This window comes from Nilaparvata lugens, chromosome X (assembly GCF_014356525.2).
Source record: "Nilaparvata lugens isolate BPH chromosome X, ASM1435652v1, whole genome shotgun sequence".
NCBI lineage: Eukaryota > Metazoa > Arthropoda > Insecta > Hemiptera > Delphacidae > Nilaparvata > Nilaparvata lugens.
Window position 1 is genome coordinate 24,393,205 of NC_052518.1, and position 22,101 is coordinate 24,415,305.

The following is a 22,101-nucleotide window of genomic DNA, read 5'->3' on the forward strand; positions in this document are numbered from 1 at the left end:
TCAGTTGTTGAACTTATTTGTGAACCCCTGGTTCACCTGGCCTGTGGTTTGATGACTAAACTCTTTTGACTCGGTATGTTAGATTTTTGGCAGTTATGCCCTATAAAGCCTAAGAACACAAAGCAAGTGATCAATGGTCCTATCTCATCGGGGTTTGAACCCAGTTTTGCATTTTATAGAGTTGATCCTGGACAATACATCTTTCAAAGTGAAATGACGTCGGTTGAGACTTTTAATATCAAATATGCAAAAATTAGTTATCAACATGACAAAACTAGATTCTATTTTTATTGAACCACTAGAATTTTCTTGAGTAAAGGTCTCAATATTCCTTATAAAAGTATAGTTTAAATTGAATCTCGGAATTTGATAGTCTCTGACAAAAGTATTGAATTGATGTTTTCTTCATGAAATGTACCTTCATTAGGCCTTCATTAGAACTGCAAAAGACTACACTCCTTCTAGAGTGTATGAATAATTTGATCAGCATCTATTGTTTAGTGGTAATATAGACTATTGAATTGCTACAGTGTAACTTGACTGTGCTCGATCAAATATTCGCAGATCTCAACCCACGACAGAAATTCTAGATCCACATAACAGAGCCTGTATTGATGACTCACTTTCCAGAGCGAGAGTAAGAGATAAAAAAAGAATATTGTATGGTTCGTACTTAGAAAGTACATAGAAATTCTATCAATAAAGGCAGAACTTGTTGTATCAGAGTTGTTGCAAGAAATTAAGTTTTTGAGTTCTAGTACAACAAAATGGTTTAATAATGATTTCTAGACTTGTTACATGCGTATAGTCTGATTGAATTCCAAAGGTCAGGAAACTAGATATCATACAGTAGATGATGGACTGATGCAATGAAAAACTAGATATTGTAGATATTAGAATATTGATAAAATAGCATTGATCTAGATATTCAATAACTATATTATGATGAGCGAATGAAATATAAGCTTACAATAATTTGACAACCACCAATTTCAACTAAACTTCCAATCTGATAAATAATTATTCATTTGTGAATTCCCTTTATGAATTTTCTTTGTAACTTTTATAAATCCTAAGCAGAATTTCAGAAAATTTTGATTGAAATTCGCCACAAACTCATATTCAATATTATAATGCAGCGTCTGATTATGTCAACACAAACATAATTTCTTGAAGTAGGAGAAGTTCCAATAACCTTTCCAAGTTCGATTATAGTAGACCTTGAAGTAAGCAAAATCTTCAAATGGGTACAATCTCATTTCAAACTTACTTTCCGACAAGACTGGTCTGTCTTCTATTATTGATGATCCTAATTATTGTATGTTTGATACTCTACAAGCTTTTCCAAATAATTATCTTTACTATTTTGAAACTGAGATCCGTTACTTGTTTGTTGTTTTTTTTGAAATTCTACAACCTTCCGGTCTTATGCGTGTGGCTCATCAGCAATTAAATTTTATGGTTATTCATATTAAGTTGGCATAGCGAATCGCAGTGGATCGCCTCTAATTAGAAAACAACTAATCCCATCATTTTCAAATCATAGCTTGCCTAAATCATCCGTTTAATTAATAGTGGTTAAGTTACAGACATATTATCATTGTTGAGGACACAAATTTTCGGCAATGTATCAGAAAAGAAAATCATGATAATAATATGATAATGCAGACGTTCATCTAGATCAATGGTCGCCAAACTTATGAGCCTGTGAGCTAGAATAGCATTTATAAAACTTCTAGTGAGCTACCAACGAATATTGGACTGAAGAAAGTAGGCTATAATTTTATTGCCTATAAAGATGCATTACTAGTGTTGAGATCTACTTATCTCAAAGCAAAAAGTAAAACAAAAGTTGAAATGTACATTCCAATGAGAGCAGTGGAACTCTTTTTGGACATCAAGTATTTTTTTGATGTTTAGAATGTATGTTGCAGCCGCCATTCTGATGCAGTTATCCAAATGTTCATCAGTTCCTACATCGATTTTTTATGAATTTCATACTTGAAAAAGATGCTTCACACAAATAGGTAGAGCTGAACATAGCTTTCAACCTCAATTCAACTTGAATAAATAGTTGGATATTGTTCTTTGGGGACTTGAGGCCAAATATTTCCAGTTGTAGAAAGTGATCTGAGATGAGAGACAGATCATTTTGAAAATCCACAAATTAAATTTCAACTGAAGCCTGATCTCCACCAAAATGTTGTACATCACAAGCTGCAAAATCTTCTGCATAGATCTCTACAAAAGAGAGTTGATGAATTGTACCAAATTTGATATGCTTTTAAAATCTTGAAATCGTTGATCAAACTGTTGTCTCAAGTCTGAAAGAATTGTAACGTATTCTTGATTATTGCTGCGGTGCTGTGGACGATCATTGATGTTCTTTAGACTGGAAAAGTTTTTATATTCAAACTGGACGACATTCTTTCGCACGAGTATTCTGTGAGCTACAAAAACTACCCCACGAGCTACTGGTAGCTCGCGATCGACTGTTTGGCGACCATCAATCTAGATAAACTTATTTTTCCATGGAGAAGTTTCTTCCATATTTGCCTTCCTTCTACCCTCAATTTCCCTCCATCCATCTTTTTACAAGTCTTATTATTTCTCTTCTTTTTCTAGTCAATGGAGGCAATTTTCTTTACTGAATACAATCACTGTTGATCAGAGTTTGTCCTTGTATCTGAAGCCTTGGCCTCTTTCACCACTGCGTTCTTATCATAGAACGTGTCCTGTCTCCTCTATAGTCAAGTACTGTAGCAAAAAGGAACAAAATTCAAAACAGAATCTTCATTATTTGAAAAGACAATAATTGTGTTCGGTCACAGCTTACATGCTAGAAGTTCATTGAAATTATTTGCCTCCCAATTTTCCAATTACAACCGGCGCAAATAGACTAGGATTTGAATTTATCTTTCTCATTCTTCTAATAATTGTTTCTAACAGTATTGCCGTCATAGGTGAATGCAGGCCTATTACAATGTTAGTTTTTCACGTGAAAGTTCAGTTATAGTGCTACCTTAGTTTTTCGTGAAATAGTTTAAGCTCTTGTGAAATTTAGTTTATTCACAATTATGTTCAATCATGGAATGAAGCTTGAAGTCAATGAGAACTGAATAAGACAAACAAATTCACATTGAAATACAGCTAATATATGGATTCAAACAAAAAGGTTGAGATAAATAATAGCTGTTATGAAAGTCTTCAACATTTTATTCAGAGATTGAAAGTTCATGCATGTTGTATAAGTAAAGAAGGCTCTTGTTTAGGTTTTATTGGCCAACTTGTTTGTGAGAGAACATATTCTGTACAAAGGAGGGTCGACATGATTTGATAGATTTATGCTTCATAGTGCTACGCTGTCTGAATTTCGTTCGTTATCTGATCTTACAAGCCGGTATTTAGCCTTCGGGTACAATAGTAGCTCAGGTACACTACTCTTCAATTCAGCCCAATATGAGAGATGAGTTACGAAATTTTCATTGACTTAGTTTCTACTCATACGAGCAGACCCACTGTCCCACCGCATGTAAGTTTTGAATTAAAATCAAAGAATGAGATTTAATAAAATTAAATAATATTTGGGTCAGAAAGTTATAATAAAAAAATCACTCTCCAAAACAAGTTAACAAATCTCAAAGAACGGTTACTTCACATTAACGTCTCGATAATATTTTACTCATGCTTATAATAAAATGAATGACCAATGATTCCATTTTATGAACAGAAAAATAAATAAATACCTTGGTGTTAGCATAATATGACTCTCATGTTGTCACAACATACCTATATTAGCCCATTTCGCTCTAAGAACGTCACATATCTCAAATTTATTTTGTCCTGTTATATTTGTTTTGTGATGTATTTAAATGAATTGATTCAAGAATCAGTACTTGAAAACTTATCTTGTGTAAACCCCACTTTCAAATGCGCCAAGAACCTTCGAAAAATACACTAGAAACCTTTTTCATGTTAGATTTATAATTTGCACCCCAAGATCCTGGAATGTTTTGAGAGAAATTTTCTTTAGATGTCTGTGTCTCTTTCTTGTGATGTCTGAAAAAAACTTCTGTAAAATTTCAAGCTGTTCCCGGCTCAAACAAGTGATTGATATGAAATTTCTTTTGAATATGTTTGTACATCTTCAAAGAAGACACCCTGAAATACTCGAGTCATGAGGGACATCATTTATTGCACATTAAATAAGAAGACTGAGAAATTGTCAAAACCACAGATTTTATTTAAAGTAGAAATACCGGTTTCGGTTGCTACACCATTGGGCAATCTCTCATAAACTCCTATTGCTGATCATATTCTCTTGGAAAATTCTGTGATATATTGCTTTCTCAAGTGAAGAACAATTATTTGTAATATAATTTCTTTCTTTACACCATCTTGAAGGAAGGTTCAGTAGATTTATTCTAGATTTGTATCCTAGAAATCAGTAATCAAGAAACGATTTGTTTTAGATATTGACTGGTTCTAATTTGAGCACTTGTCGGACTTGATGATCAGAACAGGCGCTGATAGGTTCAAGACTTGATAACAGATCAATTGATTGGTGTTCAAGTAGCTGGGGATGTAATAAACTCATGAAAAACCAACTAAACAACGTCATGCAGTGTGATTGATGTGTCAATAACTTGGAGATGAGTAGTGCAAGGGTCGTTGATAATCCGAGAAGCTTATTGGCAAACAAAACCCTGCGAGCCTCTTGTGACGTGTTTTCAAAAGCGAAAGGCGAAACTGATATTATGTTATAGGCTTATGGGGTGTCGGTATCGGATATCTGTCTTTGTTGTAAGGGCTGCCCGGAAAATCCCACAGCTAGCAAGATTTGCGGCCGCTGAAAGGTAAAGCATAGCATAAAATATACTAGACTATAGCACACTATAGTATAGTACCTCCACCACCACCACCAACAAAAACAAACTGCACATTTTTCGCCCCGAACAACGTTTTGTTTGACTACAAAAGACCTTTCAGAGACCAAAGGGAGCGATCACTCCACTAAAAAGACACAACTCAGCAGGGGGCGGCGGTCTGGTGGACCCTTGTAGGGTCTTCCTGGCCTCACCATCTCCCACTGCTTCAAATAAACACATCTTGAAATTTAAAATAGGCCATCTACCTTTGCAACAGCAGCCCTTCACTATGATAAACGTTTGTATGGTGCATGTATTCACAAGAAGAATATCGTTGATGCGTGAACTTGTAGTAAGTTACTCCAAGTGCTCTCAAGTGTAGGCTCATGTAGAGCATGTAGTCAGTATCTTGACATTCTTGAATTCGTAAAATAGCAACTTTCAAGTGCATTTCTTTCATCTACTCAAAGCTAACGACATCCACTTCCAATATTACTTAATCTCTCATCATTTTCATTGGGATGAACAGCAGAAAAAGGTATCTTGTTTGGAAGAGAATATCTTTTGGAACTCATTTGAAGTGGAACTAACTCTTCTCTGAAATCAATACTATAATATATCTGTTATATTCTCTCATAGATATCCTATATTATAATCAAGATTCTCTCCGTATGATTCTATATTATAGAAAATTATAGGTCTATGGAGAATAGAATATCTCTTCTCAGTGAAAATTTTCTTTAATAGGTAGATTAACATGTTGATTGATTGTCAGTATTAAAAGTGAGTACATGATTAGTGGGGATGGAATCATGTGCAATACAAGAGAATATCAACCCAAAATGAAAGTTTTGCACTAAACAACTGAATTTTCAGACTGCGAACTGAAAATAAAACTAAGAAAAATCAATGTAGCTTTTTTCAACCAAGTGTATACAGCAGAGATGTTGCAAGTATAATTATTATTGAAGAATAACTGGGCTGCTACAGTACCCTAAGCTCTACCAAGTCGTGGAAAATGAATGGATGAGAGAGTTGATGTTTTTATCACAGGATGATAGTTTTGATTGGTTGCTATGACCACCAGCGCATGTGATGTACTCTGGATTAAGATATTGCATCAGTCAAGCTAAATAATTCTATAGCCAGGAGCCAGCCGACAGAAGTTGCAAATTTAATGAGAGCAATACGGCGTGGTGCTATCAGTTATGGATTGGTGAGGGGGCGTCGCAATTGTTATTGAGAATGGTGTGATGCCAGGGTGGCCGGTGGCCGGCTATAAGTGAATACGCTCGTTAAATTGCTACCCTTTCATAGACCATACTCGCCCGTTCAATTACTATCAGAACCGCACCTATTCCTCAACATCCTAATAGTTTGTTTAAACAAGACTCTGGGCAGCCAGCGTCAACAATTTACTCAGGTCAAATCTTAATAACTACCGCCTTGCCAGTTCCGATATCTGAGTTTTCCCTCCCACCAGACACCAATTTCCGATTCATTCGGATGTCGCATCATTTCATCATGAACCAATGAAATCTTGCATCTGGATTGCTTGCTTCTATTTTTGAATTTCATAAGCATCATCTTCCCAATCTAGGCTACTGGTTTATTGATTCGATAACTGCTTGACAACAGGGCTAAGAGGGATATAAATAAAACTGAAATGAATCAAACGTAGTGCTTGAATACTGTCTATTAAATAAACTCAAATATCGATGATTGATTGTATCTCATTTCCCAACTTCCATAGTTCTGGAATGAAATAAAAACACACATATATCGTCAAATTCTACAGTTTTATTTGGTACAGGACCATGGTTTTGTGACCACCAATCGAAATATCCAAAATTTTCACAACCCTCATATTTATGTAAGACGACTAATGTCAATTACTGTAACGTTATATGCTCACTATATAAAATAAGTCAATATCATGTTCTGAACCACATATATCTAGGTTTCATTTGAATTTTGCAGAAGTAGGCTACTTTGTTGAGAAAATAGCCAATTCCACTATAATGGATAATATTATTCAAATAACATAAAAACCGTCAATGTGGTTAGAAATGTAGAATAAGTGAGAAAGTTTGATGGTATCATCTCTTGAAAATACTGTAATTTTATAGGATTTTAGTTTATGCACGTGATTTTTTCAACACATAATAATTGATGTAATAAATAAACTCTCTGGAGGCTGTGCTGCACCTATGATAGTTTCTTGTAACTGATGAAGTATGAAAAATATCCAATACTTCCACAGCACTAACTGAGCGGCTACTATAGATTTGAAAGTGGTGAAATTTTAGTTATTTATTACAACTGAACACTGAAAAGTATAGTGGATTGTTTTACAAAGTATGCACTGCAGAGGATTTTCCACAGCATTGAAACATGACTATACTATTCAATTACTTCAGCAATGAGGGTGCCAGATAGAGATGGATTTAGGCCTAGTTGATTATTAAATGATTCTCAAATTAAAAAAGAAACATTTTAGATTCAAAAGAGCAACAGAAAACCATAGTTAAAGGCGTTATTCTCCTTCAATGTTTCTCCATCACAATTTTCTTCAGTTTTTGATAAGCTCTTGATGAATTTGAAGGATTTTGATAAGAATATTATTTTCTCTGTATTCCCTCTCATTTCTCACTCGCATCCAAATTCATATCCTTTCATCATAAATTTCAGTCAAACAATATAAAATAATTATGATGCTTCCATTAATTGTATTAATTGGTTGGTGTAGTTGAACTGAATAATAAATTGAATTTTCCTATCTTGAATAATGATTTCGAATGCACTGTTTTAGTCAACCAATTCACATATCCTAATCACAGTTTATTTTATAGTGGACTGGGTGAAACTATTTGTTTTAATCAAAATTTATATTATTACTCAGTGATGGACGTGTAAGAGACACCATTCTTATTTACTACCTATCCCATTCACTAATTTCTGTTGGAATGCATTTCTAATACAATCGTTACAATCATCTACATTATTATTGTCATCTCTGTCCAGTTTTCACCACCAACTTATCTTTGATAGTGGTCGAAGCTAACTCTTAATGTCTAAAACAACTTTCTAATCAATTATTTATGCTCGTCTCTCATCAGCTTTGTTTCCTATTCTTAAAGCGTTGATCTACGGTTATGTCCCAACTGACTAGTTGAAACGTTGAATGTTTCATGATTTGAGACCAATTCCAAAAAATATCAATCCTAAACTTCTCACGCTCAGGTTCTATACTGAACTCAAACTATATAAGATTGAAGACGCGTATTTTCGAGAGATCATTCTTGAACGTATCTGTGATAATTTGCCAATCAACAAACTAACAAGGAATAAGTTTTTAAAGCATCACATACTCTGTCCCTCATCGATATCAACATTTTAAATCAGATTTCTTTTCAATTGAAATGTATAGAAGTGACGTGTATCCTGAAGTTGTTCGAACAGATTGGGAAATAAACTATCATCAGGAAGGAATATCCTAAGTTTTACTACGATGTCACTGCTGAAAGTTTATGAAGACTTTCCAAGTATTTTTAATAATAATTGAAGTTTCTAATTTATTCATTCTATAAGTTTAAATCCCAATGTGTTTTTTCCAATCTAGCTCAGCTTTAATTCGTCTTTTTCTCACATTTTATTTTAATAGTAACTCGTATCAATCGCTTATTTATTCAAAACTATGTCGTGAATACTTGCAAATCCTCTGTGAGTTGAAAACTTATCGACCATAATTAGACCGAAATTGATGATTGAACCGAAGTCCAATCATTAGATCTGAATGTAATCTCTAGGGTTATTAGAATCAGGGAACTCATTGTGAATAACTGAGAGGGGTTAAAATCCTAACCCTCAGTCAATCGAACTAGAATCATAAAGCTCTCCTAATGCACAATATATTACATGTTTTCCTCAAAAGATGTTAACTTGTTAGTAGGCCTATACACTTCTAGAGTCTCAAACAATAAATTATTCTCACCCAAATGATGGTGCGCTATGTTATACAGTAGATCTGCAGCTCTTTCTACTAATAATTATAACTTGAAATCACATAAATATCATATTGTTTTCGTTCTACAATATGATTGAAATGATGTTGCTGTTTGATGGTGATGAATTTGAAGCTGGGATAGCTCAGTGTTCTGCTCTTGATTTGAAACCTTGCGTCGAATAATTCTTGTGGATGATTATTTATTTTTTATAAGAATACGTGAAATGAACTCATGTGCGTTGAGTATTTCACAGAGCAGAAAGGCCGCAATCTTTTTCGACATTATAATAACCCGGTTTGATCCGATAATTTGTGACTGGCTTGTCTTTGAAGCCGTCAACGGACGAAAAAAACACATATGACACACGGCAGACGAACAAACACTGATGAAAAGTCCACTAACGCACGCACGCTCATGCCCATTCACTGGCAAATATGGCCGACTGGTAGGAAGGACGAACCAGTCACTGAGCAGTACACTGGAAAGTCACATTAGAATGACTAGAAATGACCATTCTCTGCTTATCTCGTACAAAATAAAGGTTAATGATTTGTTTGCATGCGATTCGTTTATTCAAGAATTGTTCTCAACCGAGCAGGATTGCATCTAAGCCCGGAAAATACAGACTTTACGGTGTACAACTTCAACAAGGTATTCACCAACACGTCATCATTCTCAGCTCGCAACTCGATATTCACTTTTCCTTGCAAAACGATGCTCAACTACCATAATCTTCAGGTTTTACAGGGTATATTATACATCTCTACGGTGAGCTTGAAAGAGCGAGCTGCTCATAGTTTTAAATGTTCGTTCAGCGATCTACAAGTAGTTGAAATATCTGAAACTCATATTAACAACCAATGCTGCAATTCGTAACGACTCAAGAAATTTAAGTTTCGTAACCTTATTCATTTTAACTGTTTTAGAAGTTTGATTGCTCTGTTAATCCACGTTTTAACTTTCAGGCCTACAAAGCAATACTGTAATGAACTGTGTTATCTTTTAATATTTACTACGAACTTTGGATGCTGAAAACTCTGATAGTTGAATTAGTTTAAATCTTACTGGAATCTTACTGATTGAGAAAAAATAAACTATTCATGATCATTCTATCTTCAATCTTATACTATCATGATTGACATTATCTGAATGGATTAGTGACTTGGTATAAAATGAATTCGTACTAGCAGAACCATTCTGCATTTAGGTATAGTCATGCTTTGTTCAAGGAGTTTTAACACCAGATATTCACATACCATTCAAAAAGAGAATGTTTCTAATCCTGTCTCCTGTGACAAAATGAAGTAGGGATGTTTCATGACTCTAGCTAGGAGTTATGAGCTGCTTTGTAACAATGATGGTGAATGTTTCATGAAAAGCACATCCACTTCTAGCTGCAAGTAGTGGAAAGTGAAGCAGACAATTTCCAAAACCGTGCGGTCTTGGACGACCGAACAGCATTTTGCATTCTGGAACAGCCGCCATATTGGCATGAGGAGAAAATTTTGAGGAAACTAGGAAAGAAAACTCTTCGGGGAGCCATCTTATGCTAAGAACTTTGGATTTGTTCAACTTCCCGGAGTTAGGCTAACACAACACGAAGTGATTGGCTGAAACTACTCTATTCAATTCAATAATCTGTAAAATGTTCTTCAACTCAATGATTGCGATCAAAATATTCAATATTAAGTTACACTTGATACCTATTATCAAGTATTTTTCTGTAATTTTGATAAAATCATAGTTTTAAGAACTTAGATAACAAGTGAAGGTTATATTGTAAAGTGCAAGCTCTGTAAACTATAAATAAAATATTCATTCAATTTCAATACATATTATTTGATTTCTACTCCTTTATTATCCATATATTTCTCCATAAATGTATAAGGAAATGATGATTATTGTCGTCATGAGAATGTTCTCTATTTTCATAATATTGAGCAAATTATGTCATACTTTCTTTCAATCATGCTTGACAAAAATCATTCCTATACTGCGTTTTTATTGAATTTCATGTACTCTGTTTATGCCATCATTTGATAAGATAATAAGATCAAATCAAATTATATCGGACTTCATACTATTGGACTCGAATGTCCACTTCTTCCAATCTAATATGAATTCACAATAGTTTGGAATCTTCCAACTCAACTCCATCAATCTCTGAAATCAATTAGTCAAATATCAATATGAATTTACAACCATCCATTAAACTCAATACCGTTCTACTAGTTTTGTAATATTGATATAGTATTCTACTCTTGAATCTATCGAGTTCAATTTTTAATTTGACATTTTTTTTAGTTTTATGACATTAACACCCTTTTCGCTCTGATTGAGTTACTTTTTTCTCTTTTATGTACTCTGTCCTTTGACAATATTGTATTTGAAACATTGTTTCTTTGTCTAACCAACATCAATATTCTGACCCAGGATCTGCATTATTATTAGGTCTGATTCAAATTAGTTGATCTTAATCTTCGATGATCAGATCAGCTGATTAGCTCATAATCAATTTGATCTTATTCATAAAATTCACTCTTAGAACATAAACTATATACACAAACAATTATTATGAACAATCAATTTATGAATTGTTCGAGAACATGAGGATAATAGGAAATATATTATCAGCTGAGATAATCAAATACAAATGTATATCTCAAATCATATAGTTGATTAGTAAGATCTTGAATAGGCTGATTGAAGATAGTTGATTCTGTTCGGTGCAACTATTCTGGTCCATGGTGGCTCACTTCAATAATGTTTTGTTTGCAGAAAAATGCGGACTTGAAGAAGGTGGCCTACGGAACAATGGCAAAGGCAAGAAGATGAGAAAACCAAGGACCATCTACAGCAGTCTCCAATTACAGCAGCTGAACAGAAGGTTTCAACGAACACAGTACCTGGCTCTTCCAGAGAGAGCAGAATTAGCCGCTTCCCTCGGCCTCACCCAGACTCAAGTAAGTACTCAACTCAATCAAACTCATCAAAACTAACATTTTTCGTTCTTCTCAGTATACAAACTATCAGCAGTATAAGCTCATGAGTAGTAGCAGGTTTGGGTACTCGTGTACCTCACATCGCCGTTACCATGACGGCGGTGCATCCTATAGTGAGGTCCACGTTATAATGACAGTGGATGAAGATAGAAGAATAGCGATACCGATTCTCTGCATTAATTATTAATCATATTTCTACACTGTCAAAAACATAATTGGCACCGTTGTGGACCTAGAAAAGGATAGTACCACCGACTTTGTTGAATGATAGACAAGGATAGCAAAACCAAAGTTGATCAAATACTGTCATTATAACGTGGACCTCACTATAATACTTAGTTTTCATCATCAATAAATCCATCTTTTCACATGAACACATTTATAGATAGAGTATAATTGGATGAAAATTGAAAGCTGAATTATTATCAAAAACTTTTTTATAAAAAGAGTCTCACCAGATAAGTCATTATGAGGGAATTTTCATGTCCTTGGTTGTCCAAGTCCTCAAACATTCATTATAAAGTAGCTTCAACATTGGTGGTTTTTTTTCAAGTCTTGAAAATATACATCAATAAACAGGTAAAGAATGTTCTGTATAATATATTATTGTAAGATCAGAAAGAGGTGCTAATATAGTGCTCTTTGAAATGATATTATGGTTCAATTCAACTCCAGGGTAATAGGCGGTGTGATAAAAATTAAACGTTTAGTATATGCATAAAGTGAGTAAATATACATAAGATTAAACACTAAATGGAAGTGAGTGACATCAACATGTTCAGCATTTTATCCTCTTTGAAACAATATCAAAACCAATTTTCAATAAAAATCCTATAAATGTTACTGGCGAGTCTAAAACAAATCGTTTGAGAACACGATTCGATTTAAAACATACCATTTCAAATAGTTGTTTGTACTTTCTCTCACTTTTTTTGTCACAAACATAAACAGTCAATATCAGCCCTAAGAATGTATGAACATAATTTAAACATTATAAAGATTTTTATTCATCCTAATTATGAACAAGAAAATAGATAACCACGACTTTCAATAACTTCAATGCTGTTATTTTTATAAATAAATAAAGTGAATTTCACTACCGCACTGTAAGGTACTTGAAACATTTTATGAAAAATTAATGACATGGTATTTAAAGTTATAATCAGTTAAAGTATTCGAATAATAATTAAGATCCATTCTTGCTTTACACAAGTGTTCTTTGCATGCATAAGTATCCCATGGACACATTGTAATCAAAAATAACCTTCTGCCTTGAATAATATGATATTATTGTATATTTGTTTTCCATGAAAATAATCAATAAAATATACAATCTTCAATAATAATTATAATACTGCATTGAGTAGAAATAAAAACACTTAAGAGCAATGTGTTGGCACTACGCTTTCCAGTAGACAACTGAAATATTATTAGTAACCAGACAGTTGAACGATCTAAAAATAGCTTGTAACCATGATAAATAATTCCAGGAATTTGCTAATTTGATTGTAAGTATTTGTCAATGAGTCCTAAACGAATAGCCATATGCAAATGTTTGCGATTATGCATTCCAGGCGACGATACTATCAACTTTCACAAACTTTTGTCAAATAAAAAACAATCCTTTTAAATTTAATTGGACGATCAGCATAAAATTATATTTGTTCTCTTTATTTTGTCGTATTTTTCTTCATAATAAGTCCAAAACAAATAAGTTACAGGCCTTTACACAAATCGGTTTCATGAATCGGTTTTACCGATTGAATATAGTGATAGGTTCATTGACTTTCTATACTTTTCGAAATAAATTAATGTTTTTAAAATACATATTATTGAAAAGGTAGTTTCTTACTGAATTGAATCGCATATTCATTTTTTTTATCAATACAACGGTTTTTATGTGAGGAATTGATATTTGACGCGGTGTTTTGTTTTGTATGTAATTCATATGGGAAGCCGGTATACGAAAACACGATCGAGGCAACCTGCTTTAAACTATCCTTGCTTGAGCTTTGTGAATTAGATCCCATACCCCATCATAATATTGTACTCCATAATTTGTATAATATTGATAAAAAACTATATTGGAGTGAATGGATAGAAATTTATAGATACAAATATGACTTATTCTGAGGATTCATCGTGACTTGTCTTTTTCTCGGTTAGAAGTCATTATAATGTCAAACAAATAGCGAAGAATACTACAGTTTTAGAGTGCAGTAGTTCAATATTATAAAATCAAAAACTATTATAATTCTGTGAAAGGTATATAAATCTTAGAAGTAGATAGATATTTGTAACGTAGGCAGTAAGGTTGCTTGGTCATAAATTTCTGGAAACTTACTGTCATGAAGTAGCCTTGAGGGATCATGAGCAAAGATATTCTCCTGACAGAATATTCTTGGCTCATTTTAGAGGCAAGAACTTGAAAATTTTTTGAATAACTTGAGCATCCATTCTTCAGCAAACATCAAAGGAAATTGTGCCTAAAGGTGCAGACGATTTTATGATCTTTACAAGCGTCAAAGGAACCCGGCTTACCTATATCATGAGAAGTATGACTAGGCTCTGTTCATAATCCAGATGAAACAGTTTCTGAAGATAGATAAATCCTGTTTTATTATGATCCACCTCAAAACTAGTAACTTCCGAGCATAAACTTCATGGAATTGCCTTGAAATACATGAAATATCAAGGTCATAACTCCAGAAATAATTCGTTATGTCGTAAGATGATAAGACACCAAATTTTGCAAGTTGAAACAACTGCGGAATGCTCATCAATGCATTCAAGAAGCTGATAAAATTCGTTGATGGTAACTGAAATTATATCCTAGTTTTAGGTCCGGATTAATAATACATTTTCAAATAGAAACAATATGGAAATGATAGCTATACATATAATATGGTCTAGAGAATTAAAAATTCATTCTAGACAATTTGTTAGTCTTTTTCATTCAATATGAATAATTACCACAATATCAACTTCTCAACTACACAAAAAATGGTCTAGAGAAGTAATTAAACATTCTCAGATATTAGAAAAACTGTATCAAACCAAGTGCATTGTATTGAATGTTTTAAAATAAGTTTTTTTCCTTATTTCCTACTTTCAAAATTATTAAAGTTTTGCAATTCATGAGCGACAGCCACAGTAGGAGTCATAAAAGTAGTAGCATTTTTCTCAAATATCCTACCCTATACCCATAATGCTTGTTTGAGAAGCTAATCATAATGATTCTCCCCTACTTATGGGTCTATTATCATCTTTTTATCCCTATTACATTACCTGCTTGCTATTTTTGAATCTTAACACTGCACATTTTTCCACCCTCATTTGGTCAATTTTCCTGATCACTTGACCTGGTGAAATTTTCAAATTTACTTTTAGTAATTTTTTTTCATAATTTTCCACATTACCAGCTGTTTCTTAAACTGTATCACAATAACCTTCTATACTTTGTGAGGATACTCCTCTGTTTCGTATTGCTCTTGTGTTAAGACATCAAATAATAACAATGTATCAATTCTGAAAAAAGCTCGAACAAACTTGGAAAACTATTTTATTGTCGGGCTGTGAAGACAAGCCAACCTGAGTGGGAAACATTGCATGTCTTGCAGAGGGACAATACATAATGCATCCTATTCTCCCAGACAATTACTAGAGTCGCTTTTGCTCGGGCTCTGACTATGTCCTTGCTGTGACTCCCTCCTGCATTCACTTCTCCACCACCTCATTCTCTTTTCCTCCTTCTCATCTATTCCAGTGACCAAGGGATCTCTAACCTAGCCCGATCTCTGTTCATAAATAATCGAGCAAGCAGGCAACCATGAGAAAATCCTCATCCATCTTTTTCTTCCTCACCTAATTTTTCACCTTCATCTTTCTTCCGTGACGACCTCCAAACTATTTGTCCACATGACCCTGGAATGATATTTGAATAAAAATCTGAGGCTGATCATCAATGTGACGTACATACTGGCAGATTCAGTTTAATCAATGAGTGTGATTCGTCTATCAAAAGTACATTATATAAATCAAAATCATACGAATATCATAAATTTATTTTATGATGAACTCCATTCAAAATAATCATTTCCATTCATAACTATCGATGTATGAAAGAATTTAATTCCGTTTACACATTGTATATAAGTAGTATAATGCTGTAGAAAGGTTGATCTCTATAACTGGAGAGGTCAAGATTGTTCATTTGAATAATATAATCACTTATTCTTTCTCCAAGAATGGACATTAATATGTAAACCTCTCTGATTCATACAAAAAAATTGAAACATCATTAAATTGCATTTATCTTCATAACGTTTAGTGACAATATTATTCAGTTCAAAGTATGTACATTGAGCTAAACGAGCTTATAGTCAATTTTCATCTACTCAAAAAAAGAAATCTTATTCAATTCAACAGACTTGATGGCCATATTATAGTAAATATTGACCATACTTTGTTAAAAACTATTACTCTCGTATTGTTATTTCTATGCGGTTGATCTCCATAATTTGCAGAGGATGGGAAGGGAGATATGAACGAGGAGAGTGAAATACAGCACGTGAGCATTGGAAATTTATTAGACAGTGGGTGACGAAGAAAATAGGAGCATCTCGGTTGAGAGTAGTCACCCGAGCCATTATCAGTAGGACCATGAAGTCCTGACCAGTTGATCACCCTAACAAGGTGAATACACGCCCTGCCACCTAATAAGCTCTCAGCCTAACAATCACGCAGTCATCGATGATGCTCTAATTGGCTGTTCTAACTGCTATCTTATTACAAATTTGCTACGTGGTAGGCTATGACTTACTGCCCCTGCAACACAATCAGGGTCACCATAGTCACATACACTCTAAACTTGCAGCATTGTTTGAATGGGAATCGGTGGCGTTATCGATAAGGAAAGCTGACAGTTTCAACTGAATTTTACTATATATCCATGTTGATGAAACTCACTTTAAGCTGTCAACATTGTTTGAATGTAAAGCTTAGGTGCTATTTACAAGGAATACTGACAGATGTTGTTGGTGTTGCCGAGCCTGCCCCTTCTTTTAATTAAATCGCGCTCAAATGCAGATCCTCGAAAATACTGGTCGATCTTGTTTCACATATCAGCTATCGTTGAAATGGTGTATTTGTTGTTTGTTTTCATCCAAGGTGTTGTCACTTCTATTGATGAACAACAAAACTTGATTTTCAGTTTGGAACTCAATATTTCAAAATAAAGAATCTTCTCATTGCGGTTTACATTGGATTTTTTGTTTTAATTATATAGACTACAATACTTACTGGCATAGGTTCCACCAGTGAGTATAGAATGTAATACATTCTATACATTCTATATTCACTGAGATCCACTCCATAATAACTAAAGTAACAATATAGCTTCTGCGACTGAAATTCAATGAACGTTACAAAGTATGAACTACAGAATCAGATTGAACTACAGAAGATTGAAATTTACATGCATCTTGTTCATATCTACATGAAACAGAACAGATTCAGCAAACGAACATCCATCTTTGCGAAAGATTCTTCGACTCATATTAACTTCTATAAAACTTATCTTTCACTGTTTTGAATTCACATTTTAAATTAACCCATTGTAGAAAATTTGGACTATTCAGGATAACGTACCATGGAGCGATTTCCCATCAACTTGTGGAAAATCTAAGAAATAGTTGAGAGTCCAGTAGCGTGGGCTCAATAGACCTGCTCGTTCTCAACTTATTAAGAAATGTATGAGAGATTATTGCCAAGATCATAGCGAGCAATTGTCTAATGTAGTTCATGTAGTTGACAATAATTCTTTCAAGTAGCCGCGTACTTCAAAACTACCGACCAGTATATATGCACTTGTGGCTGCATTCAACTTATATGACGTAACAGGATCCTACATATACATACATTAACATTACTCGCCCTGTCGTGAGTTGAGTAAGAGCAGTAGAATATGGTATTTATTACATCGTAACTCTTCGCTCTGACATTTGCTTCGTTTATTCTTGAGAATCTGTGAATATTTTCAACATGAGAGAATAAGACAGATCATCAGGAAAAAGATTAAGAAAATGCCTTATAACTTTGATCAATGATTTATTTATTTCATTCCGTCATCATTTTTGAACACCTTCAGTCGTTGAATATCAGAAATTTAGGTCTCACTACTTCAATCTATTGGATTATTAATCATCTGAGTTGTTGACTCACAAGGATTAGTTTGAAGATTAATAAATATAGGGTAATTGTAATAATCAAAGTCACCAATATTTGTATTAATTTTCCAGTTTTTGTGATGTGTTCTCCAATAGTAGATAGTATATAGCAATAAGTGGTTTTCACATTCGATATAATATTCTAAATAATCATATAGTGAGAGACTATATGACTAACAGAGTATTTGTACTGTACTTATATTTGATTTGTTAGTTCAATAAACAATGCCAACATTGCTAACAGTAAATTACTTCAATTCTTTCCAATCCTCTTGAGTTATTCTCCTAATATCGATCACATTTTTTCGTCTTTATGTATCCTACATACATTTCTTCTCACCTTTCTATTCTTTTTAATCTTGCAATGATTAATACTTTCTTCCCCTTCACCAATCTTCACTAGAATTTTTATTCCGATTTCCTCTTCCACATTCCAATTCATTTTTACTTCTGTTTCTTGGGCATTTCTCTCCTATCCACCATATTCCTCTAATCTCTTTGTTCTACATCACACTTTTAACTCCTCTTTCTTTTTCCTACACCACTTTAAGATATTCTGTCTATTTCTCCTCCACTATTGCATAAAATATTTTTTCTCTCTAGTGTCTTTGCCATATTTGACATTTCAAATTGTATTTTACAATTTTATTATTATCATTCTCAAGCCTATTGAGAATTATACTTCTCTGAAATGATGATCATTGTATTTCAAATCTTTTGCAAATGCAAATGATTATTGTTTTTGAATAAAAACTGATAGAAGCTAAGTCAAGACTTGCTGCAGTTGTCTACGTAAATATTGTGTGTAGTGGAGCGTTTACCTGGAAATTTCACAGTAAAGTTGTTCAAGGGAATGCTTTCAACGTGGCAAGGTTGGCTAGCATGACTCCCAGTATAATTACGTTAAAGTGCATCAATACAAGTAGGCAAAGCAACAGCCGAGTTAAAATGGCCGCTACTTTGACAATGACTGTTCTGACTCAGTTTTGTAGCTCGACTTACCGTACCTTGTCTCGTAGATATTGTAGTTTAGTAATTTCGAGTTACCTGGCTTCAGCTAATAGTTTTAATTTGAAGCTTTGTACCTTCTACTAGGGTTTTTAGCTGTTGAGTTGAAAGCTAATCTTGAATATCCAATTCTAATAGTATAATATTGAATTGAATTGCTCAATGGAGAGTGATACTAAAAAAGGCTATCAATCCTAATCCTTTAAAATTATCCAGTTTCAATACATAAATCTCCATAATCTCCCATTCTATACACCAATTACATTACATTCGAAACGACAGTTACATCGCAATTAAAACTTTTTGTCTTTCATAATCTATTGTGTATCTAATGCTGCAACTAATCTATTTTCATCTTATATTTTATATTTCACTGTTTTATCATTACATTTGTGAAGGATTTCTCTGGCAATGAATTCCAATTCAAAACTGAACTCACACAGAGCTTGCCGTTGATTTTCTATTTATTATGCTGGCAATGGTTTAATATCTATAATTTGCAGTTGCTCATATTTTTGGTTCATTTCCTTCAATACTAATAATAAATGTCTGAATATTGATAATGACAGATCCTATTTTAAGAAAATGTACAGTAGCACCGTAAATAATTGAGAAGCTCATACATAAATACAAGGGAACTACTTATCACTTCCTCAAGCACAGCGTCAATGCCTAGAATAAGTCACCTACATTGCTTGCACTCGAACCATACTAAGCGTGACCAAATACTGTACTGATTTAAGGAGTGTAGTAAGATGTTACTTTTCGCATGTGAAAGTCCAATTACATTAACTCCATTCACCTAGTTAATCCCGAAACATAAACATAATAAAGGGTCTACAACAGCATGTTAAATCTCACGACAGAACGTTATGAATATTGAACAACATGAGAACATTCAACAATTATTATAAAGTACAAACAAGTTTAATCTTACTCTACTTATTGAATTATTGAGAATTATCTAGATATGCACTTTATACTTCATACCAATTTCTAATGATAATTAACAAATCAATCTCTAGTCAGCACGATCAACAAATCATAATAATAATGTTTCTACATTCTAGTATAATTCTCTCGAATTATTGCCATACTTCACGTATGATGATCATGCTCATTCAAATGAACCGAATTCAATCATATGAATTGGTAATAATCTTTTTGAGAGTTATTGTTTCTTCTTCAAACATTGGGAAATAATTGTAGAATATAGTGAATAGTTATTATTGTATAAGGATAATGAGAGATATATGATTGTGGGATTATTCTATCATCTATAGAATTGATTATTGGATAATTCAATAATCATAAATCTTGGTATTGAATATATTATATCATAAACATAATAGTTATTACCCTCGACTATCATCCCAAATTTTTACCATGTAGTATTCAAGTCTCAACTCAAATATACTTTCTAGTGGAATTCACTTTCTTTTGAATCTCCAGAAATTCTTATTGAAAACACAGAGACTTTCCTACAAAAACTGCTTTCGAAGTGAAGGTTACCAGCAACTCTAATGAAATGACATTGTTTTAGGTCTCTGGATAGTCGAACGAAAAACCAAAGTGAACTAGTATCGAGTATTGTGTGGTTTTCCGGACCATTAGTCATAATGTTGTGGTGGATGCGACAACTGATTCTGTTTCACTCATTGTTTATAAAATTATTATGAAACCCATTCAATTGAAAACTAACCAGACTTTTTCTAACCATTCACTCTGCTACAGGTACTATTACTATCAAGATCCATGTTGAGCTATCAATGACTACACATCACTAACTGTGTTCGTGTTCGTTCGAATCTGTGTTATTGCCATTTAAATAAACTTGAGCATAACTTAACCATATACTTCATTTCAAGACTGAGTTCTTAGATTTAAATTGATTCCTGTATTATGAATCCCAATCTTAATGTAAGTGACCAGTGTTCAAGCAATACCTAATCACATCCACATCTTGGAAAACGTGGAGGAGTTACTCAAAACTGTCAATCACCTACAAGTAAAATAGAAGAAGCATTGTAAAATGTTTTCTTTTTCATGTCTTCATTTGACAGTAGGCTGAGACTTGTAGAATTTAGTTGTGAGCGCCCCTGAGGGGCACGCATAGCAGACTTGCTTCTCTTTTGTTCTCTCATTGTTTTTCTTATTGCCGTTCTCTCTGTACTCCTTCTTTCTCGGCAGGTGACTTGGCCCTGTAATTTTCCTGTCCATCTATCCTTGACTTGGATTTTGGTGTCCTCACGGAACCTACCATTAAGACGACATATCCTTAGTTCTAAAATGTCCAAGTACGTAACCGAAACATCCTACACATTGTTCTTCACTTCTCCTCATAACTCCCCCCCTCCCTTCACACTCTCTCACACAAACACCTTCAACAAAACTAAAAAAATCTGTCTTTCCTACTCAGAAAGCTCACCATATTTTCTTTTCTCTCTTTATTTTAATCTTACATTGAATCACTGAAAATTTGTAATTTCTACTTTAAATGTTCAAGAAATAAGTCAAGTCCTATTCTTTTTGAAAGAGCTACACCTTCTAGAACTGATTCTGTCTAGTTAGCATAAATCCTTGGCTGGTGTTGTGCTGTGATGTCTAGAGAAACGTTTGAGGCTAGATAATGATAGTTGTTGAAGTCAGAGTGTAATTGCATTGTAGTTCTTTGGACTCTCATTGAAGAGAGACAACTGAATATTCATCATTGAAATTCTCGAATCAAAAAACAATTTTAAAAGGGGCAGCATGCAACAGTCAACTTCCAGGCAGCTCATTTCGAAAAAAATATGGTATGAAAATCAATAAATTTTTATTGAAACGTCTGAGGTCTGAGTATATGTGGAGGTAAAGAGCGAGGAGAAACTAATATTGAAAAGTACACTTCATGAACTGAACAAGAGCATTAGAAAAGTGAAAAATATTCATACAAAATTATAACGATAATACCATCAATGAAGGAAGTCCCTCTTTCATTTAAGCACAT

General features: G+C 33.6%; 1 protein-coding gene across 2 annotated transcripts in view; it reads left to right on the forward strand.

Annotated features, from left to right (window-relative positions):
• Positions 1-22,101, forward strand: part of LOC111046773 (homeotic protein distal-less) — a 73,643-nt gene that overhangs the window by 10,260 nt on the left and 41,282 nt on the right. For both annotated transcript variants that reach the window (XM_022332400.2, XM_022332399.2), the window contains exon 2: positions 11,654-11,838. In XM_022332400.2, the coding sequence (XP_022188092.1) occupies positions 11,654-11,838 (185 nt within the window). The remainder of the gene's footprint in view (positions 1-11,653; positions 11,839-22,101) is intronic.